Source organism: Phyllopteryx taeniolatus, chromosome 3 (assembly GCF_024500385.1).
Source record: "Phyllopteryx taeniolatus isolate TA_2022b chromosome 3, UOR_Ptae_1.2, whole genome shotgun sequence".
Lineage (NCBI taxonomy): Eukaryota > Metazoa > Chordata > Actinopteri > Syngnathiformes > Syngnathidae > Phyllopteryx > Phyllopteryx taeniolatus.
In genome coordinates, this window is record NC_084504.1 from 1,786,484 (window position 1) to 1,811,194 (window position 24,711).

Here is a 24,711-nt window from a genome sequence, read left to right on the forward strand (position 1 = left end):
TTCCCTCTTCCGAACTTCTTAAACACCTAACCTACATTTCCATTACAACATGCTGGCAATTTTTTGATCACTGATGGTGTAGTGGTACACTCGCCTGACTTTGGTGCAGGCAGCGTGGGTTCAGTTCCCACTCAGTGACGGTGTGAATGTGAGTGCGAATGGTTGTCCGTGTCTATATGTGCCCTGCGACTGACTGGCGACCAGTTCAGGGTGTAGTCCGCCTTTTGCCCGAAGTCAGCTGGGATAGGCTCCAGCGTCCTGCGACCCTAACGAGGATAAGCGGTGTTGAAAATGGATGGATGGATGGCAATTCTTTGACTTGAGTTTGTTGTCACATTTCTGTGGGGCCAATTATACATTACTAGTGCACTCACTGTAGTTGTCTCGCCACGCTGCACTATTTGCATATCTGTTGTTGACCAATACTGGCCACTCCTGCCAGAGTAGCATCTGCTCCATTTGCACACTGATTGAGGAGTATCTGCAACATTTGCACAATAACAATTTTTTTTGTCCCAGCTAGGCACTACTCGCTTGAAGTCTCGGTGCCCTTTGCACAATGGTCATTGCGCCGGACTATTACAATATTAGTCATTCAAACTGCTCTAAGTGCTAGAGGACTGCATCTTTTTGCACAATTGTCCAAAAAATATATATATATTTACCGGCATTACCAGATAACGAGCAACCCTTTATTGCTCAGTGACTGTTTTTTTGTCAATGTCTTTCTGTCCCAAAAGTATTCTCTGTCAATTGACTCTCTGTTGTCGTACTAGAGCGGCTCCAACTACCGGAGACAAATTCCTTGTGTGTTTTTTGGACATACTTGGCAAATAAAGATGATTCTGATTCTGAGAGAAAGTCTGGGCTTCCCTTCTTAAGCTGCTGCCCCCATTACCTGACCTCGGATAAGCGGAAGAAAAAAGATAGATACTTGAGATTAACTTGGAACATGCAACCCTTCACTCTGAATATGTTCTTCAGCTGGCACAAGGCTGTTTTAGTGATTGATTTGGTGTGACTGCTGAATGTCAGATCATAATCTTATCAGCACTCCAAGGTTTGGGACTTGGTTTGTGGAGAGTGACTTCAGGTATTTAATAAGAGGAAAGCTCTTTTCTCTACTGCCAAAAACAATTACCCCAATTTTGTTGTCATTTAATTGAAGGATATTTTGGTTCATCCAGTTGTTTTAGACAGTGACACAACACCTCAGAAAAGAATGATACAAAAGTCCTGTCCATAGTGTATCCCGCCTCTCGCTTGAAGTCAGCTCGGATACGCTTCAGCAGTAACCCACGACTCTGTTGACAAACAGTATAGAAAATGGATGGATGTAAGTTCATGTAGAAAAAAAAAGTACTAGCAGCGATAAGATGTTGGAGCAAACATATCATATTTTTAAATATTTGCTATTCTTTACCTGCACTTCTTATCATATGACTGCAGGTCAAAACTTGAACAGGAATTGTAACATTTCAAATAATGCCTGTTGATTGACTTCAAAACATTGTGGCTAATTCCCTGCAGGCTAGTCATGAGGGCCACTGTGACTTTGCCATCATCTTGTGCCCTTCCTGCAAAGAGTTGATGAGAGCCAACGAACAGGAACGCCACGATGAGCGAGAATGTCCAGAGAGGACACTCAACTGCAAATACTGTAAAGAACCATTCATTTTAAAGAACATCAAGGTGAGATGTTCTACCACTCTACCACAACACCTGTCACAAAGTATCCAAATCAACATCCTTCGTTCACAAATAGTTGGTCAATACAGGTTTTGCCAGAGGCAGTCTTATCAAGCTTATGAAAATCGGAGAAAAAGAAAAAAAACAATAGTAGCAATGGCTACTTGCAATAATTTTCAACTGCCATGACACAGAAACACTTGGTGAAGCTGGACAAAACTACCTGGACACTGCCAGAGCCAGAACACTGTCAGAATGTGATTCCGCCTACTTCACGTTAATTTCTAGGGGAAAGTTTTCTTCTCCTCTCTGGGCTGTCCTTTCAGAAAAGTATTACAAAAAGATAAATAAGGCGGTAAAACAAAAACACAGGGCTCTGTTTTTGTAGACTGCACAATGTGGGCCAGAGAGCGTAAGTGGTGGCGTTTCTTGATTTTTGTGCAAGCACAAGGCTCGCTGCCGTGTTTGTCAATTTGGCAAACAAGCCTGCACCAAGATCGGCGTACTGATGCAATAAGAATGTGTCCTTTGACATCCACCTGGTGCATGTGACAATTTGGTGACTGAGGGCTCTATATCCGTAGACGCTGCAGCTGTGCTTCAGCGCAAAAAATGGTGCACCTTGACTCGCTGCGCCAAGCTGGGCGTGTCGGGGCAGTGAGGGTGTGCCCTTGTAGACGCGCCTGACGGAGGAAGAGTTTGGTGTAAGAAAGTCCGTCTAAACGTACGCCTACTGGGATCACGTCTAAGATTTGGTGCAGGGGATCTAAGGCGATATTGGTAAATTTCATTGGTATACTTGCAGGTAGACAGACGCGAGCTGACAAATGTATTTCAACAGTGCGCATCCAACCCTATTCATCATTGTAGAAATCAATTAATTGAACGCATGATCATCATCATTATGATGTTTTTTAAATCATCCCACATACTGCTATGGGTTTTGGGGGTAGAGGTCGCGCTGGAAACGAATGTTCGGGGGGGGGGATACAGACAAATGAGATCCGTGGAGGGATATTGATCAATGAGATCAGCGGACGTATTTAGGTGGCCAGCGGTTTTCACAGCTCATTCAGTATTTAATAAGGCTGTTCCGCTAACATTCAATGCTCCAATCATGTACTGATGGCTGAGTCCTCTTCCACATATAGAGACATCTCCATGCAACACTATTTGCGCACCTTTTAAAGGGTATGAAAGAACCCACTTTTATTGGACAGGTTTGAAGGTGGCTGTGAACACGGCCAGCGCTGATGTCTCGTTTTGAAAGTGCTGGGGGTACAGCGGTCCACGAAATGACCAAAAGCAGCCTTGCTCGCCTCCTTCAGCGAAGCGCTGGATTTGCGGTCGTCACGAAAATAGAGCTCTGAAAGTTGGTCTAAACTTACACCTGCTGGGATGACGTTGAAGGCATGTTCTCCCCATGCCTGCGTGGGTGTTCTCCGGGTACTCCGTTTTCCTCCCACATTCCAAAAACATGCATGGTAGGTTAATTGACGATTCTAAATTTTCCGTAAGTGTGAATGTGGGTGTGATTGGTTGTCTGTTTATATGTGTCCTGTGATTGGCTGGGGACCAGTCCAGGGTGTACACCGCCTCTCATCCAGAGTCAGCTGGTATAGGCTCCAGCACGCCCGTGACCTGAGTGAGGATAAGCGGTACAGAAAATGGATGGCTGGATGGAGTTCGGCCAAGCGAGTTGATTGAAGAGTTGATCCTGTCTGATACAAGTTCTCCTGAGGGGCACCCGTTGTTCTCTTTATTTAAGATACCGAAATGTTATTGGTGCAACAGTAGTTCACACAACCCAAGTCTAATGAGGTATAGTGATGGCTCACATGATGCGCTGATTTCAGGAATGATGATGGTTCAAATCAAAATTTTGATCAAACTACAAAACCTTAAGGGCATTCAAACTTCAAGGTAACAACACAGTATTCGTATTCTTCACAAAATGTATTGTTTCAACTTGCAACTTCAGTATTTTTTTAATCTGTATTAGTACTACAATTAATAAAATTACAGTTATAATGCAATTAGGATACTATTCTGCTTCTGATTTAATGGTTCTTTTGCAATTTGTTTTCTAGGCCCATGATGAAATTTGCCCGAAGTATCCAATGATCTGTGACGGTTGTGCAAAAAAAAAGATACCCAGAGAAAAGGTATCTTAAATATGGTCCTAAAGTGATATTTTTTGTTTATTTGTTTTTGTTTTATTTTTTTAATTCACAATTCCCTTCTCATTTGCGCTCATTTAGCTGGGGATCTAACTCGACGAAATAATCTGTAGATCATTAGCTTCTTTAATTTTGTTTTGTTTTGCAGTATGTGGACCATATTAAGTTCTGCAGTAAATTTAAAGCACCATGCAGATTTCATGTTGTTGGCTGCGATACATCTGTAAGTAGACATTTTCATTATAATTTGCTGTGTGTGACACTAGCTAACGTAATAACTGCTGAATCCTTTTTCATCTTAACTAATTAATAAAACATCATATTAACACACTTGTGGCACGACCATAACTTCTGTGATGATTGGAAACCAACAGTTATTACGCATTCATTCTCTTCCGCTTTGCCGAGGTTTGGTCGCGGGGGCAGCAGTTTAAGCAGAGAAGCCCAGACTTCCCTCTCCCCAGTCACTTTGTCCAGCTCCTCTGGAGGGGATGCAGAGGCGTTCCCAGGCCAGCTTGAAGACATTGTCTTTCCAGCGTGTCCTGGGTCGTGACGTGGGCCTCCTCCTGGTAGGACGTGCCCGGAACACCTCACCAGGGAAGCGTCCAGGAGGCAACCTAATAAGATGCTCAGCCACCTAATCTGGCATGCCTGCTGCTCGACTCTGAGCCCTTCCCAAATGACCAAGCTTCTCACCCTATCTCTAAGGGAGTACCCGGACACCCTGTGGAGGAAACTCATTTTGGCTGCTTATATTCACAATCTTGTTCTTTCGGTCACGACCCACAGCTTTTGACCATAGTTGAGGGTAGGAACGTAGACCGACTGGTAATTCAAGAGCTTCGCCTTTCGGCTAAGCTCCTTCTTCACCACAACAAACTGATACAAGTCTGCATCACTGCAGCACCATTCCAGCTGTCAATCTCATGCTCCATTCTTCCTTCACTTGTGAACAAGACCCCAGGATAATTGAACTCTTCCACTTGGGGCAGGAACTCATTCCCGACCTGGAGAGGGCACTCCACCCTTTTCCGACTGAATACAATGGTCTCAGATTTGGAGGTGCTGATTCTCATCCCAACCGCTTTCACACTCAGCTGCGAATCGCTCCAGCGAGAGTTAGAGATCGCGGTTTGATGAAGCCATCAGAACCACATCATCTGCAAAAAACAGAGATATAATACTGAGGTCACTAAACCGGACCCCGTTAAATGCCTTGACTGTACCTACAAATTCTGTCCATAAAAGTTTTGAACAGAATCGGTGACAAAGGGCAGCCTTGGTGCAGTTAAACTCTCACTGGAAAGGAATCCAACTTACTGCCGGCAATGCGGACCTAACTCTGACACCGGTCATACAGGGATCGAACAGCCCGTATTAGGGGGTCTGGAATAACATAATCATTGAGTACCCTCCACAGGATTTCCCAAGGGACACGGTAGAATGCCTTCTTCAAGTCCACAAAGCACATGTATAGACTGGTTTGGCAAATTCCCATGCACCCTCAAGAACCCCGGTGAGGATGTAGAGCTGGACAAAAAACGCACTGCTCCTCCTTAATCTGACATTCGACCTCCAGACATACTCTCCTCTCCAACACCCCCAATAGATTTTACCAGGGAGGCTGCGGCGTGTGATCCCACTATAGTTAGAACACACCCTCGAATCCCCCTTCTTAAAAAAAGGGACCACCACCCTGGTCTGCCTGCTTCCAACTAGGAAGGCGTGATGGTGGAATTGAGAAGGTTTTCGAACTATTCGGCTCACCGTCTCACAACGGCCCGAGTCGAAGCCAGCAGCGCCTCATCCTCACTATACACAGTGTTGATGTTTCACAGCTTCCCCATGCCTGAGACGCAGGACGGTGGACCAGAATTTCTTCGAAGCCATCTGGAAGTCGTTCTCCATGGCCTCACCGAAAAGTCTCAGTTTTTACCTGAGTGACCACTAAAGCCATTTTCCACTTGACCTGCCAGTACCCATCAGCTTCCTCCGGATTCCCACAGGCCAAAAAGGCCCGCAAGGACTATTTCTTCAGGTTGACGGCATCCCTTACTGATGGTGTCCAGCAACAGGTTACGGGATTTCCGCCATGGCAGGCACTGAGCACATTACGGCCACAACTCATGTTGGCCGCCTCAACAATGGGGCGCGGAACATGGTCAATGTCAATGTCCCCCGCCTCCGCTTGCACGTGGGCAAAGTTCTGCCGGCGGTGGGAGTTGAAACTCCTTCTAACAGGTCACTCTGCCAGATGTTCCCAGCAGACCCTCACAATACGTTTAGGACTGCTAGTTCGGACCGGCATCTTCCCCCACCATCGGAGCCAACTCACCATCAGGTGGTGATAGGTTGACAGCTCTGCCCCTCTCTACACCCGAGTGTCCAAGACATGCAGCCGCAGGTCTGATGACACAACAACAAAGTCAGTCATTGAACCGTGGCCTTGAGTATCCAGGTTCCAAGTGCACATATGGACACACTTATGTCTGAACATGGTGTTTGTTCTAGACAATCTGTGATGAGCACAGAAGTCCAATAACAGAACACCGCTCAGGTTCTGATCGGTGGGCCGTTCTTCCCAATCACGCCCTTCCAGGTCTCACTGTCATTGCCCACATGAGCATTGAAGCGCCCCAGAAAAACGAGGCAGTCCCCAATGGGAACGCTCTCTAATACCTCCTCCAGGGACTTCAAAATGGCTGGGTACTCTGAACCCCACCTCGAGACCTGGCTCCAGAAGGGGGTACCGGTAACCCGTGTCCGGGTGATGAATAAAAGTCTTCTAATGTTCGTAATCATCATAGGGGATCTTTGAGTCATGCTTTGTCTGGTCCCTCACCTAGGACCTGTTTGCCATGGGTGACTCTGCCATACCCAGACAACCTAGCGCCTAGAATCATTGAGACACACAACCCCCTCCACCATGATAAGGTGACGGCTCAGGGACAGGACCAACAGTTATTGTACGACAGTTATTACAGATTGCTGCCAATATACAAAGTATTCATTTTTGAATTTTTACTACTACTCTGAAAAGACTGATCATGTGGAAGCACAAGAGTTGTGACACTAAACTACAGAAAGTACTGTACTTCAAAGACAAGCTAGGGTATCGCAAGCCAATCATTAATACCAAACCAATCCACTACATGCGGAACATCACGTGACCAATGCGGAACACGGAATAGCTGACTTCAGGCAAAAGTTAAATACATGTATATCATTTATTTATACTACCCCAATTCCAATGAAGTTGGGAGGTTGTGTTACACATAAATAAAAACAGAATACAATGATTTGCAAATCATGTTCAACCTATATTTAATTGAATACACTACAAAAACAAGATTTTTCCAACTGATAAACTTTGTTTTTAGCAAATAATCATTAACTTAGAATTTTATGGCTGCAATACGTTCCAAAAAAGCTGGTACAGTGTCATGTTTACCACTATGTTACATCACCTTTTCTTTTAACAACATTCAATAAACGTTTCGGAACTGAGGACACTAATTGTTGAAGCTTTGTAGGTGGAATTCTTTCCCATTGTTGCTTGATGTACAGCTTCAGCTGTTCAACAGTCCGGGATCTCCGTTGTTGTATTTTACGGTTCATAATGCGCCACTCATTTTCAATGGGAGTCAGGTCTGGACTGCAGCCAGGCCAGTCTAGTACCCGCACTCTTTTACTTTGAAGCCACGCTGTTGTCACACGTGCAGAATGTGGTTTGGCATTGTCTTAATGAAATAAGCAGGGAAACAATTTGAAATGTGGACTCGTCGGACCACAGAACACTTTTCCACTTTGCATCAGTCCATCTTGGATGAACTCGAGCCCAGACAAGCCGGCAGCGTTTCTGGGTGTTGTTGATAAATGCCTTTTGCTTTGCATAGTAGAGTTTCAAGTTGCACTCACGGATGTAGTGCCGAACTGTATTTACTGACATTGGTTTTCTGAAGTGTTCCTGAGCCAATGTGGTGCTATCCTTTACACATTGATGTCGGTTTTTGATGCAGCGCCGCCTGAGGGATCCAAGGTCACGGGCATTCAATGTTGGTTTTCGGCCTTGCCACTTACATGCAGTGATTTCTCCAGAATCTCTGAACCTTTTGATGATATTATGGCCCGTAGATGATGAAATCCCTATATTCCTTGCAATTGTACGTTGAGGAACATTGTCCTTAAACTGTTCGACTATTTTCTCACGCACTTGTTCACATAGAGGTGAATCTCACCCCATCTTTGCTTGCGAATGACTTAGCAATTCAGGGAAGCTACTTTTATACCCAATCATGGCACCCACCTGTTCCCAATTAGCCTGCTCACCTGTGGGATGTTCCAAACAGGTGTTTGATGAGCATTCTTCAACTTTGTCAGTCTTTTTTGCCACCTGTCCCAGCTTCTTTGGAATGTGTTGCAGCCATAAAAGTCCAAGTTAATGATTATTTGCTAAAAACAATAAGGTTTATCAGTTTGAACATTAAATTTGTTGTCTTTGTAGTGTATTCAATTAAATATAGATAGATTTGCAAATCATTGTATTCCATTTTTATTTGTTTAACACAACGTCCCAACTTCATTGGAATTGGGGTTGTATATACAAATACGATATCATACATGTAAACATGAAATAAGCCCAAACACCATCTGTTGTCATCTTTGGTGGCTCTCTGGTTACATCTTGTGTTTAAAAAAAGACTTTGAAGGTGTTTAAAGTTCCTATGGGTGCTTTTAAACGGTCCTCCTCCCCTTTCACACGAGTGAGGCGGAAGTGCTTTGACCTGGTAGTAGTTTATGCAAATACTGGATTGTTGACACAGCACCCTAATGAATACAATAGTAATAGTTAACATTCCAATTAGAGCAGACAAAACTGAAAAAGTGAAATATACTGTCTGCACGTGGTAGAAGCCTATTATTGAACAACAAAGAACCGAATAGATAGACTCTTATTAAAATGTATATTAATTCACATTTTCGTGCCTTTCATGACAATTGCCCGCCCCATAACCCCAGTGACTATTGTTAGCACATTACAGTAGTAGTACAGTGTAACTGTGAGTGGCTTCGCTGCTCCCAGTAAGCAAAGCGGAGGAGTTTGAATCTAAGGGACACATCAGCCGCACATATCCCTGAATTTGTTGAAGGAATTGAGCCATTGGCCCTTCGATCACAAGTTGCACTCAGTCGTGACTATCCCTGCATATCACAGTTCTGAGGACCGGGGGTTCAAGTCCCGGCCCCGCCTCTATGGAGTTTGCATGTTTTCCCCCTGACTGCGTGTATTTTCTCCAGGTACTCCGGTTTCCTCCCACATCCCAAAAACATGCGTGGTCGGTTGATTGAAGACTAAATTTTCCTTAGGTGTGAATGTGAGTGCGAATGATTGTTTGTTTGTATGTGCCCTGTATTGGCTGGCGACCAGTTCAGGGTGTACCCCGCCTCTCGGCTGAAGATAGCCGGGTTAGGCTCCAGCATGCCTGCGACCCTAGTGAGGGTAAGCGGTTCAGAAAACGGATGGTTGAATATGGTAAATACTTAGTATCAAAAGTATACTGTATGTTTATGCTCAATTATTTATTCACTGTGTGCTTGGTGCTAGTGTTTTATATATATATCCATCCAGCCAGTTTCTTAACCTCTTATCCTCACTAGGGTCGCGGGCTGCTGGAGCCTATCCCAGCTATCTCCGGGCGGGAGGCGGGGTACACCCTAAACTGGTCGCCAGCCAATCGCAGATATTTATAATTTGTTATAATTTGTTTTTTGTTTGTCTGTTTTTTTTGCTTACATATTGTACATAATTTTTCTGGGGTTGTGTATTCTAGGGGTCACCAACATGGTGCCCATGAGCACCAAGGAGCTCTTAAGGACCACAAGATTAGCCCTCGGGCCAGTTCTGAAAATAGCTCACCAATAATGGGACATTGTCATTTCCAATGGATGTTGTAGACATGATTATTTGAAAATGTAAACACACAGATTTATAGAAATAAAGTGTTGCATATTGATATTTACCTGTTTCCTACCATGTTAACTCCATCCATCCATCTTCCGAGCCGCTTATCCTCACAAGGGTCGCCGGAGTGCTGGAGCCTATCCCAGCCAACTTCGGGCAGGAGGCGAGGTACACCCTGAACTGGTTGCCAGCCAATCGCAGGGAACATTTAAACAAACAACCATTCGGACTCACATTCACACCTACGGGCAATTCAGAGTCTCCAATTAACCTACCATGCATGTTTTTGGGATGTGGGAGGAAACCGGAGTGCCCGGAGAAATCCCACGCAGGCACGGGGAGAACGTGCAAACTCCACACAGGCGGGGCCGGGATTTGAACCCCGGTCCTCAGAACTGTGTGCCGCCCCATGTTAACTCATTGTTGATAATTATTGTGACAAATCATGGACATGATCAGTTTCTTCAAATAGATTAATATTATTTATTATTAATAATTACATAATTCAAGGTAATTTGAGCCAATTTGGTATTTCAGAATAGTATATCAAATGTAGCCTTTCGCATGAATCCGTACCCAAGAAGTAGCTCTCAGTTTCAAAAAGTTGGTGACCCCTGTTGTTTTCTATTTGAACTATTTTGTTCGTAATACATTCTATTTTCTTCTCAAACATCCAGGTGGAAAAGGAGAAGATCCATGACCATGAGCGTCAATGTTCGTACGAACACCTCAACCTGCTTCTGCATTTTATCATGGGCATCAAGGTGAGCCTGGAGAGCCTACAGCCTCAGAGCCTGGAGGTAGCGGGCCACAAGCTGCAGGAGCTCCACCAGTCTCTCAGAGACTTAGAACTCAAGATGAGCCACCTTGGTGGAGGTGGCGCTGCAGCTTCCATGCAGGGTTCCTTCACGCCACTGCCCAGCACTGTGGGAGCTGCCCTGGAACTGCAGGTCCAAAATGAAAAGACCAAGGTAGTCGAGCTGAGCCGACGATGCCAAGAGCTGGAGCTTAAAGTGAATACGTTCGAGGACATTGTTTGCGTCCTCAACCGAGAGATGGAGTGCTCCTGCACAACCATGGAAGCCTACAACCGGCAACACAGACTGGACCAGGACAAAATTGAGATCCTTAATAACAAGGTGACAAAGTTGGGAATGTGTTTATATCAGTCAGGATATTGATATCCATCCATTTTCTGTACCGCTTATCCTCACTAGGGTCGCGGACGTGCTGGAGGCTATCCCAGCTATCTTTGGGCGAGAGGCGGGGTGCACCCTGAACTGGTTGCCAGCCAATCGCAGGGCATATTGATATTATATTCTTTATAGGACGTAATTATGAAAGTGCCTGTTAAAGCAGGCATTTTCCAATGTTTTTTTCAATGTTGCTGTACTGTATAAACAGCATGACACGGAATAAAAAGGAATGTCTACCTGGCAATTTTCATCCTTCAGAGATAGTTTCAGAACTGTAATAGAGGCAAAGCACACCTTTTTGTCAAGGTATTCTACAACTCAAAGTGTGCCGTTTAACACCCACATTCACTTCGCCTGCCTGTTGTCCAACAAGTATTTTATATATAACTATAATATTTAGCATGAAGTTATCTGATTGCGCAGGATGTTATGTCCTGGGTGAAACCGCATTCAGTTGCGGCGATGTCCCACATAGCTGGGTTCATTTTGAAATGCAAAAGTGTCTTTTTGCATTTTGCTGTATGCAGTGTCTTTTTAGAGTTAAAGAGTTAAATAATATCTTGATGACCTGGACAAGCTTAAAGATGATTTAATATTCCAAATATGAAGCAACAACAACCATACACCACAAGCAGTGTACACAGTGGTTATTCAGGATACTGAATATCTGAATTGCTGTACTGCAACACGAATGGTCCAAAATTCACTCTGATTGTTGTGCATGTCTGATCTGGAACTACAGGAAACGTTTAGTTGAGCTTATTGCTGCCAAAGGAGGGTGAAGTAGTAAATCCAAGGGTTTATTTAGTTTTTCCTCCCAGTCCTGGGAATGTTTACGTTATGCTCTATAAAAATGAGAAAACGGAATAGTTTGTGTGGTATTGGTTTGAGCAGACTCTTTGTTCTTGTGATTTAGATGAAGAGGAGACTACATTTTATGACCAATTTATGCAGAAATGTAAGAAATGGTTCACAAACTTTTTCCTCCCACTGTATGTAGACAGTACTGTACAGTATATATACGGTACACAGTCTAATGCACAGATCAGCCACAACATTAGAACCACGCGCACAAAATATCATATCCATCCTTCCATTTTCTTTAGCACGTGTCCACTTTAAGGCCTCTTTATACTCCCGCGCTTGTGCGGCCGACAACGCCCGCATTCCATCACGTGACCGACGCATTGGCCCGCACGTCCCTTATGTGTCACTTGTCGCGCACACGGCAAAAATTGTTGCTGCACGTAGAATGCCGCGGAGATCATCTCTCTTGATTGGTCCGTTTTAGTCACATGCTGTGATGACGTACTCAGCGTGCCCCTTGGTTCTACATACCATCTACGCCGCCGCCATCATGATCGATTTTGCAGCATAATTTAACGTATCATCTGGTCATCTAGGTCCATTTGTTCTAGCAGACAGTGTTCCACGGTCGCCATTGTTGTTGCTTTGTTCCTTGTTACGGAAAGGAAAGGAAAAACGGAAATGGCCAAAAAATGCAGAGGAAACTCCACCCTGTGGTGTCCTAGCCAATACCAGCCGTAACGACACCCCCGACTTGGAGGTGAACTGCAGTACATTTTAAAAACTGCACGAGTGGGTTCCGCTCAAGTATAAAGACAAACTGCGCGCGGGATAGCTGTCAGTGCGGTCGCCGCCCGCATGAGTATAAAGAAGCCTTTCCGAGCCGACTGGGTGAGAGCCTAGATTTACCTTGGACTGGTCGTCAGGCAATCGCAGTGCACATATCGACAAACGGCCATTCGCACCCACATTCACAGCTATGGGAAATTTAAAGTCTTCACCTAAAATGTATGTGTTTTGCATATGGGAGAAAGCTGAAGTACCCAGGGAAAAGCTATGCAGGCACAAGAAGAACATGCAAACAACACAAGCAGAGCAGAGCTGAGATTTAACCCTTATATACTTTTTCTCCTAAAAAGCAAAAGACAGGCGAACAGTTAATCAGTTTTTGCCACTAAATTGTATTTTCTTTTGAAAGCTTATATGTGTGTGTTGAAGGTTCGTCAGCTGGAGAGAACAGTGAGTCTGCGGGACTTGTCCATCGTTGAGATGGAGGGCAAGATGAGGGAGATGTCAGCAGCCACTTATGATGGGATCTTTGTGTGGAAGATCTCCGATTTTACAAAGAAGAGGCAGGATGCCGTCGCTGGCCGAGCTCCTGCTATGTTCTCTCCTGGTAATTATCTGATGACGAAATTTGGATGATTAGACAGACAATGATGAGTCTGCTCTTTCTTGCATTACAATAACATACATTCTCATCTTTTCTAGCCTTTTATACGAGTAAATATGGCTACAAAATGTGCTTGCGAATCTACCTAAATGGAGACGGGACAGGAAGGGGCACCCACTTATCTCTGTTCTTTGTGGTGATGAGAGGACACAGCGACGCCCTACTTAAGTGGCCTTTTAATCAGAAGGTAATGCTCATCGACAAGATGAAAATATAATGTCATGACACGTTTATACAACCCCAATTCCAATGAAGTTGGGACATTGTGTTAAACATAAATAAAAACAGAATACAATAATTTGCAAAACATGTTCAACCTATATTTAATTTAATACACTACAAAGACAAGATATTTAATGTTCAAACTGATAAACTTTATTGTTTTTAGCAAATAATCATTAACTTAGAATTTTATGGCTGCAACATGTTCCAAAAAAGCTGGGACAGGTGGCAAAAAAGAGTGAGAAAGTTGAAGAATGCTCATCAAACACCTGTTTTGAACATCCCAGAGGTGAACAGGCTAATTGGGAACAGGGGGGTGCCATGATTGGGTATAAAAAGAGCTCCCCTGAATTGCTCAGTCATTCACAATCAAAGATGGGGCGAGGTTCACCTCTTCGTGAACAAGTGCGTGAGAAAATAGTCGAACAGTTTACGGACAATGTTCCTCAACGTACAATTGCAAGGAATTTAGGTATTTCATCATCTATGGTCCATAATATCATCAAAAGGTTCAGAGAATCTGGAGAAATCACTGCATGTAAGCGGCAAGGCCGAAAACCAACATTGAATGCCTGTGACCTTCGATCCTTCAGGCGGCACCGCATCAAAAACCGACATCAATGTGTAAGGATATCACCACATGGGCTCAGGAACACTTCCGAAAACCAATGTCAGTAAATACAGTTCGGCGCTACATCCGTAAGTGCAACTTGAAACTCTACTATGCAAAGCAAAAGGCATTTATCAACAACACCCAGAAACGCAGCCGGCTTCTCTGGGCCCGAGCTCATCTAAGATGGACTGATGCAAAGTGGAAAAGTGTTCTGTGGTCCGACGAGTCCACATTTCATATTGCTTTTGGAAGTTGCGGACGTCGTGTCCTCCGGGCCAAAGAGGAAAAGAACAATCTGGACTGTTATGGACATAAAGTTCAAAAGCCAGCATCTGTGATGGTATGGGGCTGTGTTAGTGCCAATGGCATGGGTAACTTACACATCTGTGAAGGGACCATTAATGCTGAAAGGTACATACAGGTTTTGGAGAAACATATACTGCCATCATAAGCAACGTCTTCTTCATGGACGCCCCTGCTTATTTCAGCAAGACAATGCCAAACCACATTCTGGACGTGTGACAACAGCGTGGCTTCAAAGTAGTCCAGACCTGTCTCCCATTGAAAATGCGTGGCGCATTATGAAGCGTAAAATACGACAACGCAGACCCCGGACTGGTAAAGCTTCAACAATTAGTGTCCTCAGTTCCCAAATGTTTCTTGAATTTTGTTAAAAGAAAAGGTGATGTAACACAGTGGTAAACATGACCCTGTCCCAGCTTTTTTGGAACGTGTTGCAGCCATAAAATTCTAAGTTAATGATTATTTGCTATAAACAATAAAGTTTATCAGTTCAAACATTAAATATCTTGTCTTTGTAGTGTGTTCAATTAAATATAGGTTGAACATGATTTGCAAATCATTGTATTCTGTTTTTATTCATGTTTAACGTCCCAACTTCATTGGAATTGGGGTTGTAATTCATAGTTTCAATTTCAAAAATCTAGAATGTACACGCTTGATTGAGCTTGACTGATCACACAAAGTTTGCCTGTACCACTTAGAATTCTAAACAGTGCTCTCAACTTTTGGGGAAAACTATTTAGTGCCAACATAACGTGTGTGTGCAAAGATACAAAGATATGTTTGGGTGAGTTTAGCGACGAACTTGACCTCAAACCCATCAAACACCTTAAAGTGTGGCAGCTGTTTTAGCTTCCCTGTACTTTTGATCAAACAGTTCAAGTATTCAGTTTTGTAAGATGCTGTTTATTTTTTCATATTAATAAGAATCATGTTACAGGTAGTAGTGATAATAATTTTATTATTAGCCGGTTTTCAGGGCACTCTAGGTGACCATACAAACAGGTAAAAGAAGTCAAACAATACAATAAAACATAACAGAATATAAAACATTACTTAAAGTGGCAAATGATAAGGGAAATGTTAAGGTGAATACGCAGTCCGGAATAGGTGTGTCTTGAGTGTGGATTAGAAGAGGGTTAATTAGTCTGTCTTTCGGAGGGCCAGTGGTCGTGAGTTCCATAGACGGGGCGGGGGGGCTGACAGTGGACCGATGGCCAGAAGGGATGGTGGGGTAACTATAGGCATCGACCGGTACCAGATTGTGACAGTACGATAACCTTGGGCTGACCGTATTGCAATGACAGCTCTAAAATGTATTATTTTGAAAAATTTAGGTAAATAAAACACTTTTTTTTCATTGAGTATACAATCTATTTTATTTTTAAACAAAATATAGACTATTTGGTACATTATTAAATGTGTTCCATGTTTGGTTAAAATGAAGCAATCATCAAAAAGATGAAAAAAAGAATTGACTAGAAAAATAATTAAAACATGCATAAGGTTGTTTGACTGAATACAAGGGACACAACTAGAATTTAAGTAAGAGTAGCTGCTTTCAAAATCCATCCATCCACCCATCCATTTTCTGTACCGCTTTATCCTCACACGCGCCGCGGGCGTGCTGGAGCCTATCCCAGCTATCTTCAGGCGAGAGGTGGAATACACCCTAAATCAGTCGCCAGCCAATCGCAGGGCACAGGAAACAAACAACATTCGCGCACACATTCACATCTAAGGGCAATTTAGAGTCTTCAATCAACCTACCATGCATGTTTTGGGGATGTGGGAGGAAACCGGAGTGCCCGGAGAAAACCCATGCAGGCACGGGGAGAACATGCAAGCTCCACACAGGCGGGGCCGGGATTTGAACCCTGGTCCTCAGAACTGTGAGGCAGATGTGCTAACCAGTCGTCCACTGTGCCGCTTGCTTTCAAAATATGCAATAAATTAAATTACAACTAAATACATTAGTTGCAACCGTTTAAAAAAATTTTATGACGAAAACGTGAACTTATTGGCCCTGTTATATCCTGCATGACAGTATGAAATACAGAGGGATGCTTTTTAGTAGTCTTCTATTAATCGTGGACATGGGATTTACAGTGGGAGGGAAAAAGTATTTGGACAGCCACCGATTGTGCAACTGTTTAGTAGTCTTCTATTAATCGTGGACATGGGATTTACAGTGGGAGGGAAAAAGTATTTGGACAGCCACTGATTGTGCAAGTTGTTCCACCAACACCGTCCCCCCCCCCCACCGCCACCCCAATCAGAACCCGAGCGGTGTTCTGTTATTGGACTTCTGCGCTCATCAACCCTTGGTCCATAACAAATACCATGTTCAAGCATAATGGTGTCCACACATGCACTTGGCACCAGGACACCCTAGGTCGCAGTTCTTCAACTTTGTGGTCGTGTCATCGGACTTGCGGCCGAATGTCTTGGACGCTTGGGTGCAGAGAGGGGCGGAGCTATTAACTGATCACCACCTGGTGGTAAGTTGGCTCCGATCTTGGGGGAAGATGCCGGTCCGACCTGGCAGGCCCAAACGTATTGTGAGGGTCTGCTGGGAACGTCTGGCAGAATCCCCTGTCAGAAGGAGTTTCACCGACAGAACTTTGCTCATGTTCTGGGGGAGGCGGGGGACATTGAGTCTGAGTGGACCATGTTCCTCGCCGGCCGGAGCTGTGGCCGTAAGGTCGTCGGTGCCTTTCGTGGTGGCAATCCCCGAACCCGTTGGTGGACACCAACGGTGAGGGATGCCATCCAACTAAAGAAGGAGTCCTATCGGGCCTTTTTGGCCTGTGGGACTCCTGAGGCAGCTGATGGGTACCAGCTGGCCAAGCGGAATGCGGCTTTGGTGGTCGCTGAAACAAAAACTTGAGTGTGGGAGGAGTTTGGTGAGGCCATGAAGAAAGACTTCCGGACGGCTTCGAGAAAATTGTGGTCCACCATCCGGCGTCTCTGACTTTCATAACCTGAGATACTAATATGTAACATTTCCTTGTAGTATTTTCAAAATGTCATTATTCAGGACTGTGAAAAGTCTGCAGAGCCGCGGAATTCCGCACATTTTCCTCATAGAGAAATCCATCCATCCATTTTCTAACCGCTTATCCTCACAAGGGTCGCGGGAGTGCTGGAGCCTATCCCAGCTATCATCGGGCAGGAGGCGCGGTACACCCTGAACTGGTTGCCAGCCAATCGCAGCATAGAGAAATTCTTTATGGAAATCGTGTAAATTTGCCCAAAAACGTTTTGGAGGGTTAACGTAGTACTCTTTCGACATTGACATTGACGGTCTGTAATCGTGACCGTTTACAGCATTGAAGACCGTATGATGGCAGGGAAGGTGCAAATCATCCGCCTTTTACAACTCCTATTCCAATGAAGTTGGGACGCTGTGTTTAACATAAATAAAAACAGAATACAATTATTTTCAAATCATGTTCAACCTATATTTGATTAAATACACTACAAAGACAAGATATTTAATGTTCAAACTGATAAACTTTATTGTTTTTAGCAAATAATCACTAACTTGGAATTTTATGGCTGCAACACGTTCCAAAAAAGCTGGGACACGGTCATGTTTACCACTGTGTTACATCAACTTTTCTTTTAACAACATTCAATAAACGTTTGGGAACTGAGGACACTAATTGTTGAAGCTTTGTAGATGGAATTCTTTCCCATTCTTGCTTGATGTACAGCTTCAGCTGTTCAACAGTCCGGGGTCTCCGTTGTCGTATTTTACGCTTCATAATGCGCCACACATTTTTGATGGGAGACAGGTCTGGACTGCAGGCAGGCCAGTCTCGTACCCTCACTCTTTTATTACGAAGCCACGCTGTTGTAACATGTGCAGAATGTGGTTTGGCATTTTCTTGGTGAAATAAGCAGGGGCGTCCATGAAAAAGACGTTGCTTGGATGGCAGCATATGTTTCTGCAAAACCTGTATGTACCTTTCAGCATTAATGGTGCCTTCACAGATGTGTAAGTTACCCATGCCAAACAATTTGAAATGTGGACTCGTCGGACCACAGAACACATTTCCACTTTGCATCAGTCCATCTTAGATAAGCTCGGGCCCAGAGAAACCGGCGGCGTTTCTGGGTGTTGTTGATAAATGGCTTTTGCTTTGCATAGTAGAGTTTTAAGTTGCACTTACAGATGTAGCACCAAACTGTATTTACTGACATTGGTTTTCTGAAGTGTTCCTGAGCCCATGTGGTGATGTCCTTTACACATTGATGTCGATTTTTGATGCAGTGGTGCCTGAGGGATCGAAGGTCACAGGCATTCAATGTTGGTTTTCGGCCTTGCCACTTACCCACAGTGATTTCTCCAGATTCTCTGAACTTTTTGATGATATTATGGCCCGTAGATGATGAAATACATGAATTCCTTGCAATTGTACGTTGAGGAACTTTGTCCTTAAACTGTTCGACTATTTTCTCACGCACTTAGGGACATAGTACAGAGGGAGTACGGCGAGACCGACATTGTAAAGAAGCTTGATAAGGATAACAGGATCAAGAATCTGTGGAATTGGCGCTGGCTGGAATTAAAAGTCAGAAATTAATACCTTCATGAAAATATTAGAAAGATTAAAGAACCTGGGGAGGCATACTGTATCCTGTGTCATCAGGATGTAAAGTATGTATATGGGGGGAGAATGCGCTTGGTCGATCACGTCAACAGAAAGAAGCACGCACAGCTGATTAAAACGAAGCAGTCAAATTATAGATTACCAGGTATTTTGGTATCACATTTCTATGAATTTGCTACGTACTTACTAGCTTAGTTAACGGTAGTTGTTTAACTTGTTATATTTTCATTTATGGTAATGCATTTATGTGTGTGTGTGTTTCCTGGATGTCACAATATTCACGATATCACAAAATTAAATGTGCCTTGATATCATCATGGTCTTGCCTCAGTATAAAACAATGAACTGTTGTGTTTAAAATTTAGAAAATAGATTTCAGTTAAACTTGGTAATTCTTGTATCAAAAACATAAGGCATTCATTTAAAAAAAAGAGGAACCCAAGTTTGTCATCTTGTTATAAAGGTACAATTTTATCCAACAGTGGTATCTCGGTTGGAACACTCGGGGCACTATGTAAAATATTAGGTCAAAAAGGGGGAAGAAAAGGACAAGAAGAAGAATGTAGTTTCATGTTGAATAGGTGCTAGCTGTGTGCTCATCGATCGGTAAATAAAGTGAATAAACTTGGGCATAAAGGCCGGAGCCCCCCCTTTGGAGCGGGCTCTCGCTCGCACGACCACCTTGCCGAAGACTGGCTCAACCAGGAAGCCCCACCTCTCACCACGAGGTGGCGTGGATACATCGGACCTTCCCCCACGGCAAAGCACTCTGCCAGCACCCCGAGCTATCCTTTCGTGTGCCGGGGCAGCTTATGGACAAAGCTCCGTTGGAAGGGAAATGGGCAACGCACATCTGCTCCGAGCGTCTTGCCACCAGCGACACCCATGGGCTTCGGCCCCCCTGCTCTTGAAAGTCTTTTTCTTGCGTTTTCTTTTGTTTTCTTCCTCGTTTTTCTGTCAAATCCACCTTTTTTCCCGTATAGACTGGACTGGCCAAACATTCGGGAGATCGACCAGCCTGCCTAAATTGTGTTCCACGCAACGTAAATCCAATTTGTGGTCTACTTAAGTACAGATTAGTGGATATTTGGGTTTAAATTAATGAGAACAGGAACTCTATGCCTTGTCACCGCATGTTTATTCCACCCTCACATCACAAGTTCAGCCTCCTCCTACCAATGTTTGTCTGTTCTTTGTTTTTCTTTTCGCTGCATTGTTCCCCTGTAGATTCCCCTGTTAGATTTCATTAAATTTTCTGAAAGAAAAAAAAAAATCCACTACCTGTATCATTTGTGTGTTTGGATTCGACAAAAGACCTCTGGTTATCAAGAACTCTTACATAATTCCTGTAGCAACCTTCAGATTACGAGACATAGACGTTTTTCGACACTTTGTCCTGAAGATTTACACATCTAAAAAGAGACGGTTCAATCCCCGTCCCCGCCTGTGTGGAGTTTGCATGTTCTCGCCGTGCCTGCGTGGGTTTTCTCCCACATCCCAAAAACATGCATTAATTGGAGACTCTAAATTGCCCGTAGGCATGACTGTGAGTGCGAATGGTTGTTTGTTTCTATGTGCCCTGCGATTGGCTGGCAACCAGTTCAGGGTGTACCCCGCCTCCTGCCCGATGACAGCTGGGATAGGCTCCAGCATGCCCGCGACCCTAGTGAGGAGAAGCGGCTCAGATAATGGATGGATGGATGGATGATTTTAACGCTTAAACTCAAAATCACGCTAAACCGGAAGTAACGCAGGCGTCGCTTCCGGCTTATTCTTTTCTCCTAAATTAATTACGTTTTTATCCAACGCAATATATATATGCTACACCTTAAATATCGTTGCCGTGTGTTAACGGTAGTTTTTTTTCTTATTTGTTTATTTTTTATTTTTTAATGAAGCCATGGAGGCACGGTGGACAAATGGTTAGCACATCTGCCTCACAGTTTTGAGGACCCGGGTTCATATCCGGCCTCACCTGTGTGGAGTTTGCATGTTCTCCCTGTGCCTGCGTGGGTTTTCTCCGGTTACTCCGGTTTCCTTCCACATCCCAAAAACATGCATGGTAGGTTAATTGAAGACTCTAAATTGTCCATAGGTGTGAATGTGAGTGCGAATGGTTGTTTGTTTATATGTGCCCTGTGATTGGCTGGTGACCAGTTCAGGGTGTACCCTGCCTCCTGCCCAAAGTTAGCTGGGATAGGCTCCAGCATATCCGCAAGCCTAGTGAGGATAAGCGGTGTAGAAAATGGATGGTTGGAGGAAGCCATCACTTTAGGTAGTGTGTGAAAGAATGACCTCTTGCTCAATTACTCTACCAGAGTGTGCGCAATAGGGCGTGAACTGTTGAAAAATAATCATAATTAACCAAACATTAGCAATAATGGGCGGCACGGTGGCCGACTGGTTAGAGCGTCAGCCTCACAGTTCTGAGGACCCAGGTTCAATCCACGGCCCCGCCTGTGTGGAGTTTCCATGTTCTCCCCGTGCCTGCGTGGGTTTTCTCCGGGCACTCCGGTTTCCTCCCACATCCCAAAAACATGCATTAATTGGAGACTCTAAATTGCCCGTAGGCATGACTGTGAGTGTGAATGGTTGTTTGTTTCTATGTGCCCTGCGATTGGCTGGCAACCAGTTCAGGGTGTACCCCGCCTCCTGCCCGATGACAGCTGGGATAGGCTCCAGCACGCCCGCGACCCTTGTGAGGAGAAGCCGCTCAGAAAATGGATGGATAGCAATAATGGCGTGGGTCACGTCGACCTAATGTTTAATCATACAGATCTTCAGCATTATGTTGACACCCATCATGTATTCCTACAGTAAGGCAGTGAGTTTCACATGCAGTTGTATATAGTGAAAGCAACAAAGTGTTGTTTTTTTTTTTTTTAGTGCTTGGTCAAAGCAGCAAGTCTTTTCAAGTCATTGGGTTCAAGTCCAAGTGAAGTCATGACTCACAGCTGTTCAGGTGAAGTTGCAAGTTTTTTAACATATTGTCAAGTTGAGTCAAAAGTCATCAAATTTATGACTCAAGTCCAAGTCATGTGACTAGACAAAAATACAGCCATCAATGCAAAATAGATCATCTTACATACTTTCCTGTCTTCAAATCAAATGTCCACATTCCAAATGAAATCATTGCAGAGGCTGCTTAGAAAAATTAATAATTTTACAATATCACTAAGCAGAGGAAAAGAAACTAAGTAGGAATCCCATGATTATTGTATTTATTGTTACTTGGCTGTTTCTAAACCTGTGTAACCTTAAAGAGTGTCCGATTCTGACTTGACTTGAATTTTTGGACTCAAGCAAAGAAATCACTGTTAGTAGGCATTATCCAATTTCCAATGTGGTTAAAAAAAATAATCTGACAATAAATACAATTAAATTAGTGAACAGGCAATTTTTCAATGGACAGTTTTGTTATTGTGAGCATAACATGATTATTGGTGCAGCAAAAAGAGAGTTTTGGAGGTATCGTATATGTATGTAAACGTACGAACGGGGATAGAAGTGCATGGTAATATATGATTTTAAGATTTTCTTTTTCAGAAAAAACAGTAGGAAAATGCACAGAAACTACAAAAACTGTTGAAAAGAATTCAACTCTCAAGAAAAAGAGAAGTTTTTCTGTTCCACCTCTTGCTCCACCTGTACCGTGAACCCTTCTGCAATACCGTGAGCTTCCCCACGATATCGCAATAATTATTGTACCGTGAGACTAATACCCTGATAAAACCAAACTGTGAGGTACACATATCATTACATCCCTCGTCCTATACTGTTGTTTATCTTGCATTATAATGCAATGCTCTGACTGTTGTAGACAGTTTGTTCGCAACAGTTTATAGTGAAAATGTGTAACACAATGTATAAGTTATCCATCCATCCATTTTCAACACCGCTTATCCTGGTTAGGGTCGCGGGACGCTGGAGCCTATCCCAGCTGACTTCGGGCGAAAGGCGGATTACACCCTGAACTGGTCGCCAGTCAGTCACAGGGCACATATAGACACGGACAACCATTCGCACTCACATTCACACCGTCACTGAGTGGGAACTGAACCCACGCTGCCTGCACCAAAGTCAGGCGAGTGTACCACTACACCATCAGTGACTATGTATAAGTTAGACAAGTTTTACAGTTCATAATCACAGTCTAACCTAGTAGTTCTCAATTTTTACACCAAGTACCACCTAAAAAAAATACTCTCCAAGTACAACATTCATGACTGACATTAAAATACAGTCGTCTAGGAGGCCTATGTGTATATAAAAAGACAGATGTTTTATTCCTAAAGAAGTATATTTAATATTATTATAAGCCACTGTATCATTATGCACAGTTGAACATCAACATTGCCCTTAGATAAAGGAAAATAAAAAAAACTACTTAAATAATGATTCAATTAAGATGTACTGCACATAAAAATTTAAAATAAACCTAAATGTTTAAAAACCAACTTCTTACTCAATTCTATCTTAAAAGGTAAATCTTGTAAAACTGAACTGTACCATGACTGATTCTTTCGCATACCACTATCACACTTTGTGAATTCCTGGTCTAATCAATAAATAGTCAAATTACAGTTGACTGTTGATAGACTAAATTCTTTAAATTTGATCTGATGAGCTATTCAAGGCTTAATAATTAACTAATTCTCCCCTCTTAATATATACTGTCAGCTTAGGTTGCTTCTCGACATCCTGTATTATTTTTATTTTATACATATTTATTATATACATTGCTGCCCTACATTTTGGATCCCCCCCAGGAATCGTCTCATACTTCCATCCATTTTCCGTACCGCTTATCCTCACTGGGATCCTCCAGCGGGCGTGCTGGAGCCTGTCCCAGCTATCCTCGAGCGAGAGGCGGGGTACACCCTGAACTGGTCGCCAGCCAATCGCAGGGCACATATAAACAAACAACCATGCACACTCATGTTCACACCTTCGGGGAATTTAGAGTCTTCAAATAATCTACCATGCATGTTTTTGGGATGTGGGAGGAAACCGGAGTGCCCGGAGAAAACCCACGCAGGCACGGGGAGAATATGCAAACCCCACACAGGCGAGGCCGGATTTGAACCGTCCCGCCTCCTCTCATACTTCTAAGAAATAATTTACCAAATGAAAAAGAATGCAATAATGTTTATACAGTAACACACGTTAAAAAATTACATTTGATTTTGTCCAAACCATTATCCACCTTTTACAGCCATTCAGACTTTTGGCTTTCGAACTGTTATTGTGAGGGGATCCAAAATGATTTGATCTTCCACAGGTTAAAGGTCCCTTTCACATGAGGTCAAACACTCTAAAACCTTTTTCATCTTACAAATGTTTTTCTGCACTGACAACTCAAAACATTTCCGCTTGCACAGTCTTAACAGAGATCCAATACAAGAACTGTATAAAATGTTAAGCTTGTACTTGGATAATTATGTTCAGTTTTATTGACACTTTTGTGGTTATGTTTAGTAAAGTAGAACTGCACTGCATTGTCCTGTGAGGTTTTGTTAATATATGATTTCCTCATTAATTGTTTTATCCGGCAGTATGCAGACTTACCAGTGCCCCAGTATACGAGATTTGTGAGCTTTTATTATGTTTTATCATAATTTAATGTTTATATTGTACAATATACTGTCAAGTAGAACTGTAGAATAA

General features: G+C 43.3%; 1 protein-coding gene across 7 annotated transcripts in view; it reads left to right on the forward strand.

Moving 5' to 3' along the window:
• The window catches only part of LOC133474596 (TNF receptor-associated factor 2-like), a 42,388-nt gene that overhangs the window by 14,374 nt on the left and 3,303 nt on the right, over positions 1-24,711 (forward strand). For 2 of the 7 annotated variants that reach the window (XM_061766383.1, XM_061766389.1), the window contains 7 exons: positions 1,531-1,692; positions 3,780-3,854; positions 4,018-4,092; positions 10,509-10,970; positions 13,053-13,230; positions 13,326-13,474; positions 21,931-22,006. In XM_061766383.1, coding sequence (XP_061622367.1) covers positions 1,531-1,692; positions 3,780-3,854; positions 4,018-4,092; positions 10,509-10,970; positions 13,053-13,230; positions 13,326-13,474; positions 21,931-22,006 — 1,177 coding nt within the window. The remainder of the gene's footprint in view (positions 1-1,530; positions 1,693-3,779; positions 3,855-4,017; positions 4,093-10,508; positions 10,971-13,052; positions 13,231-13,325; positions 13,475-21,930; positions 22,007-24,711) is intronic. The other 5 variants (XM_061766385.1, XM_061766387.1, XM_061766384.1 and 2 more) reach the window with 5 other exon arrangements.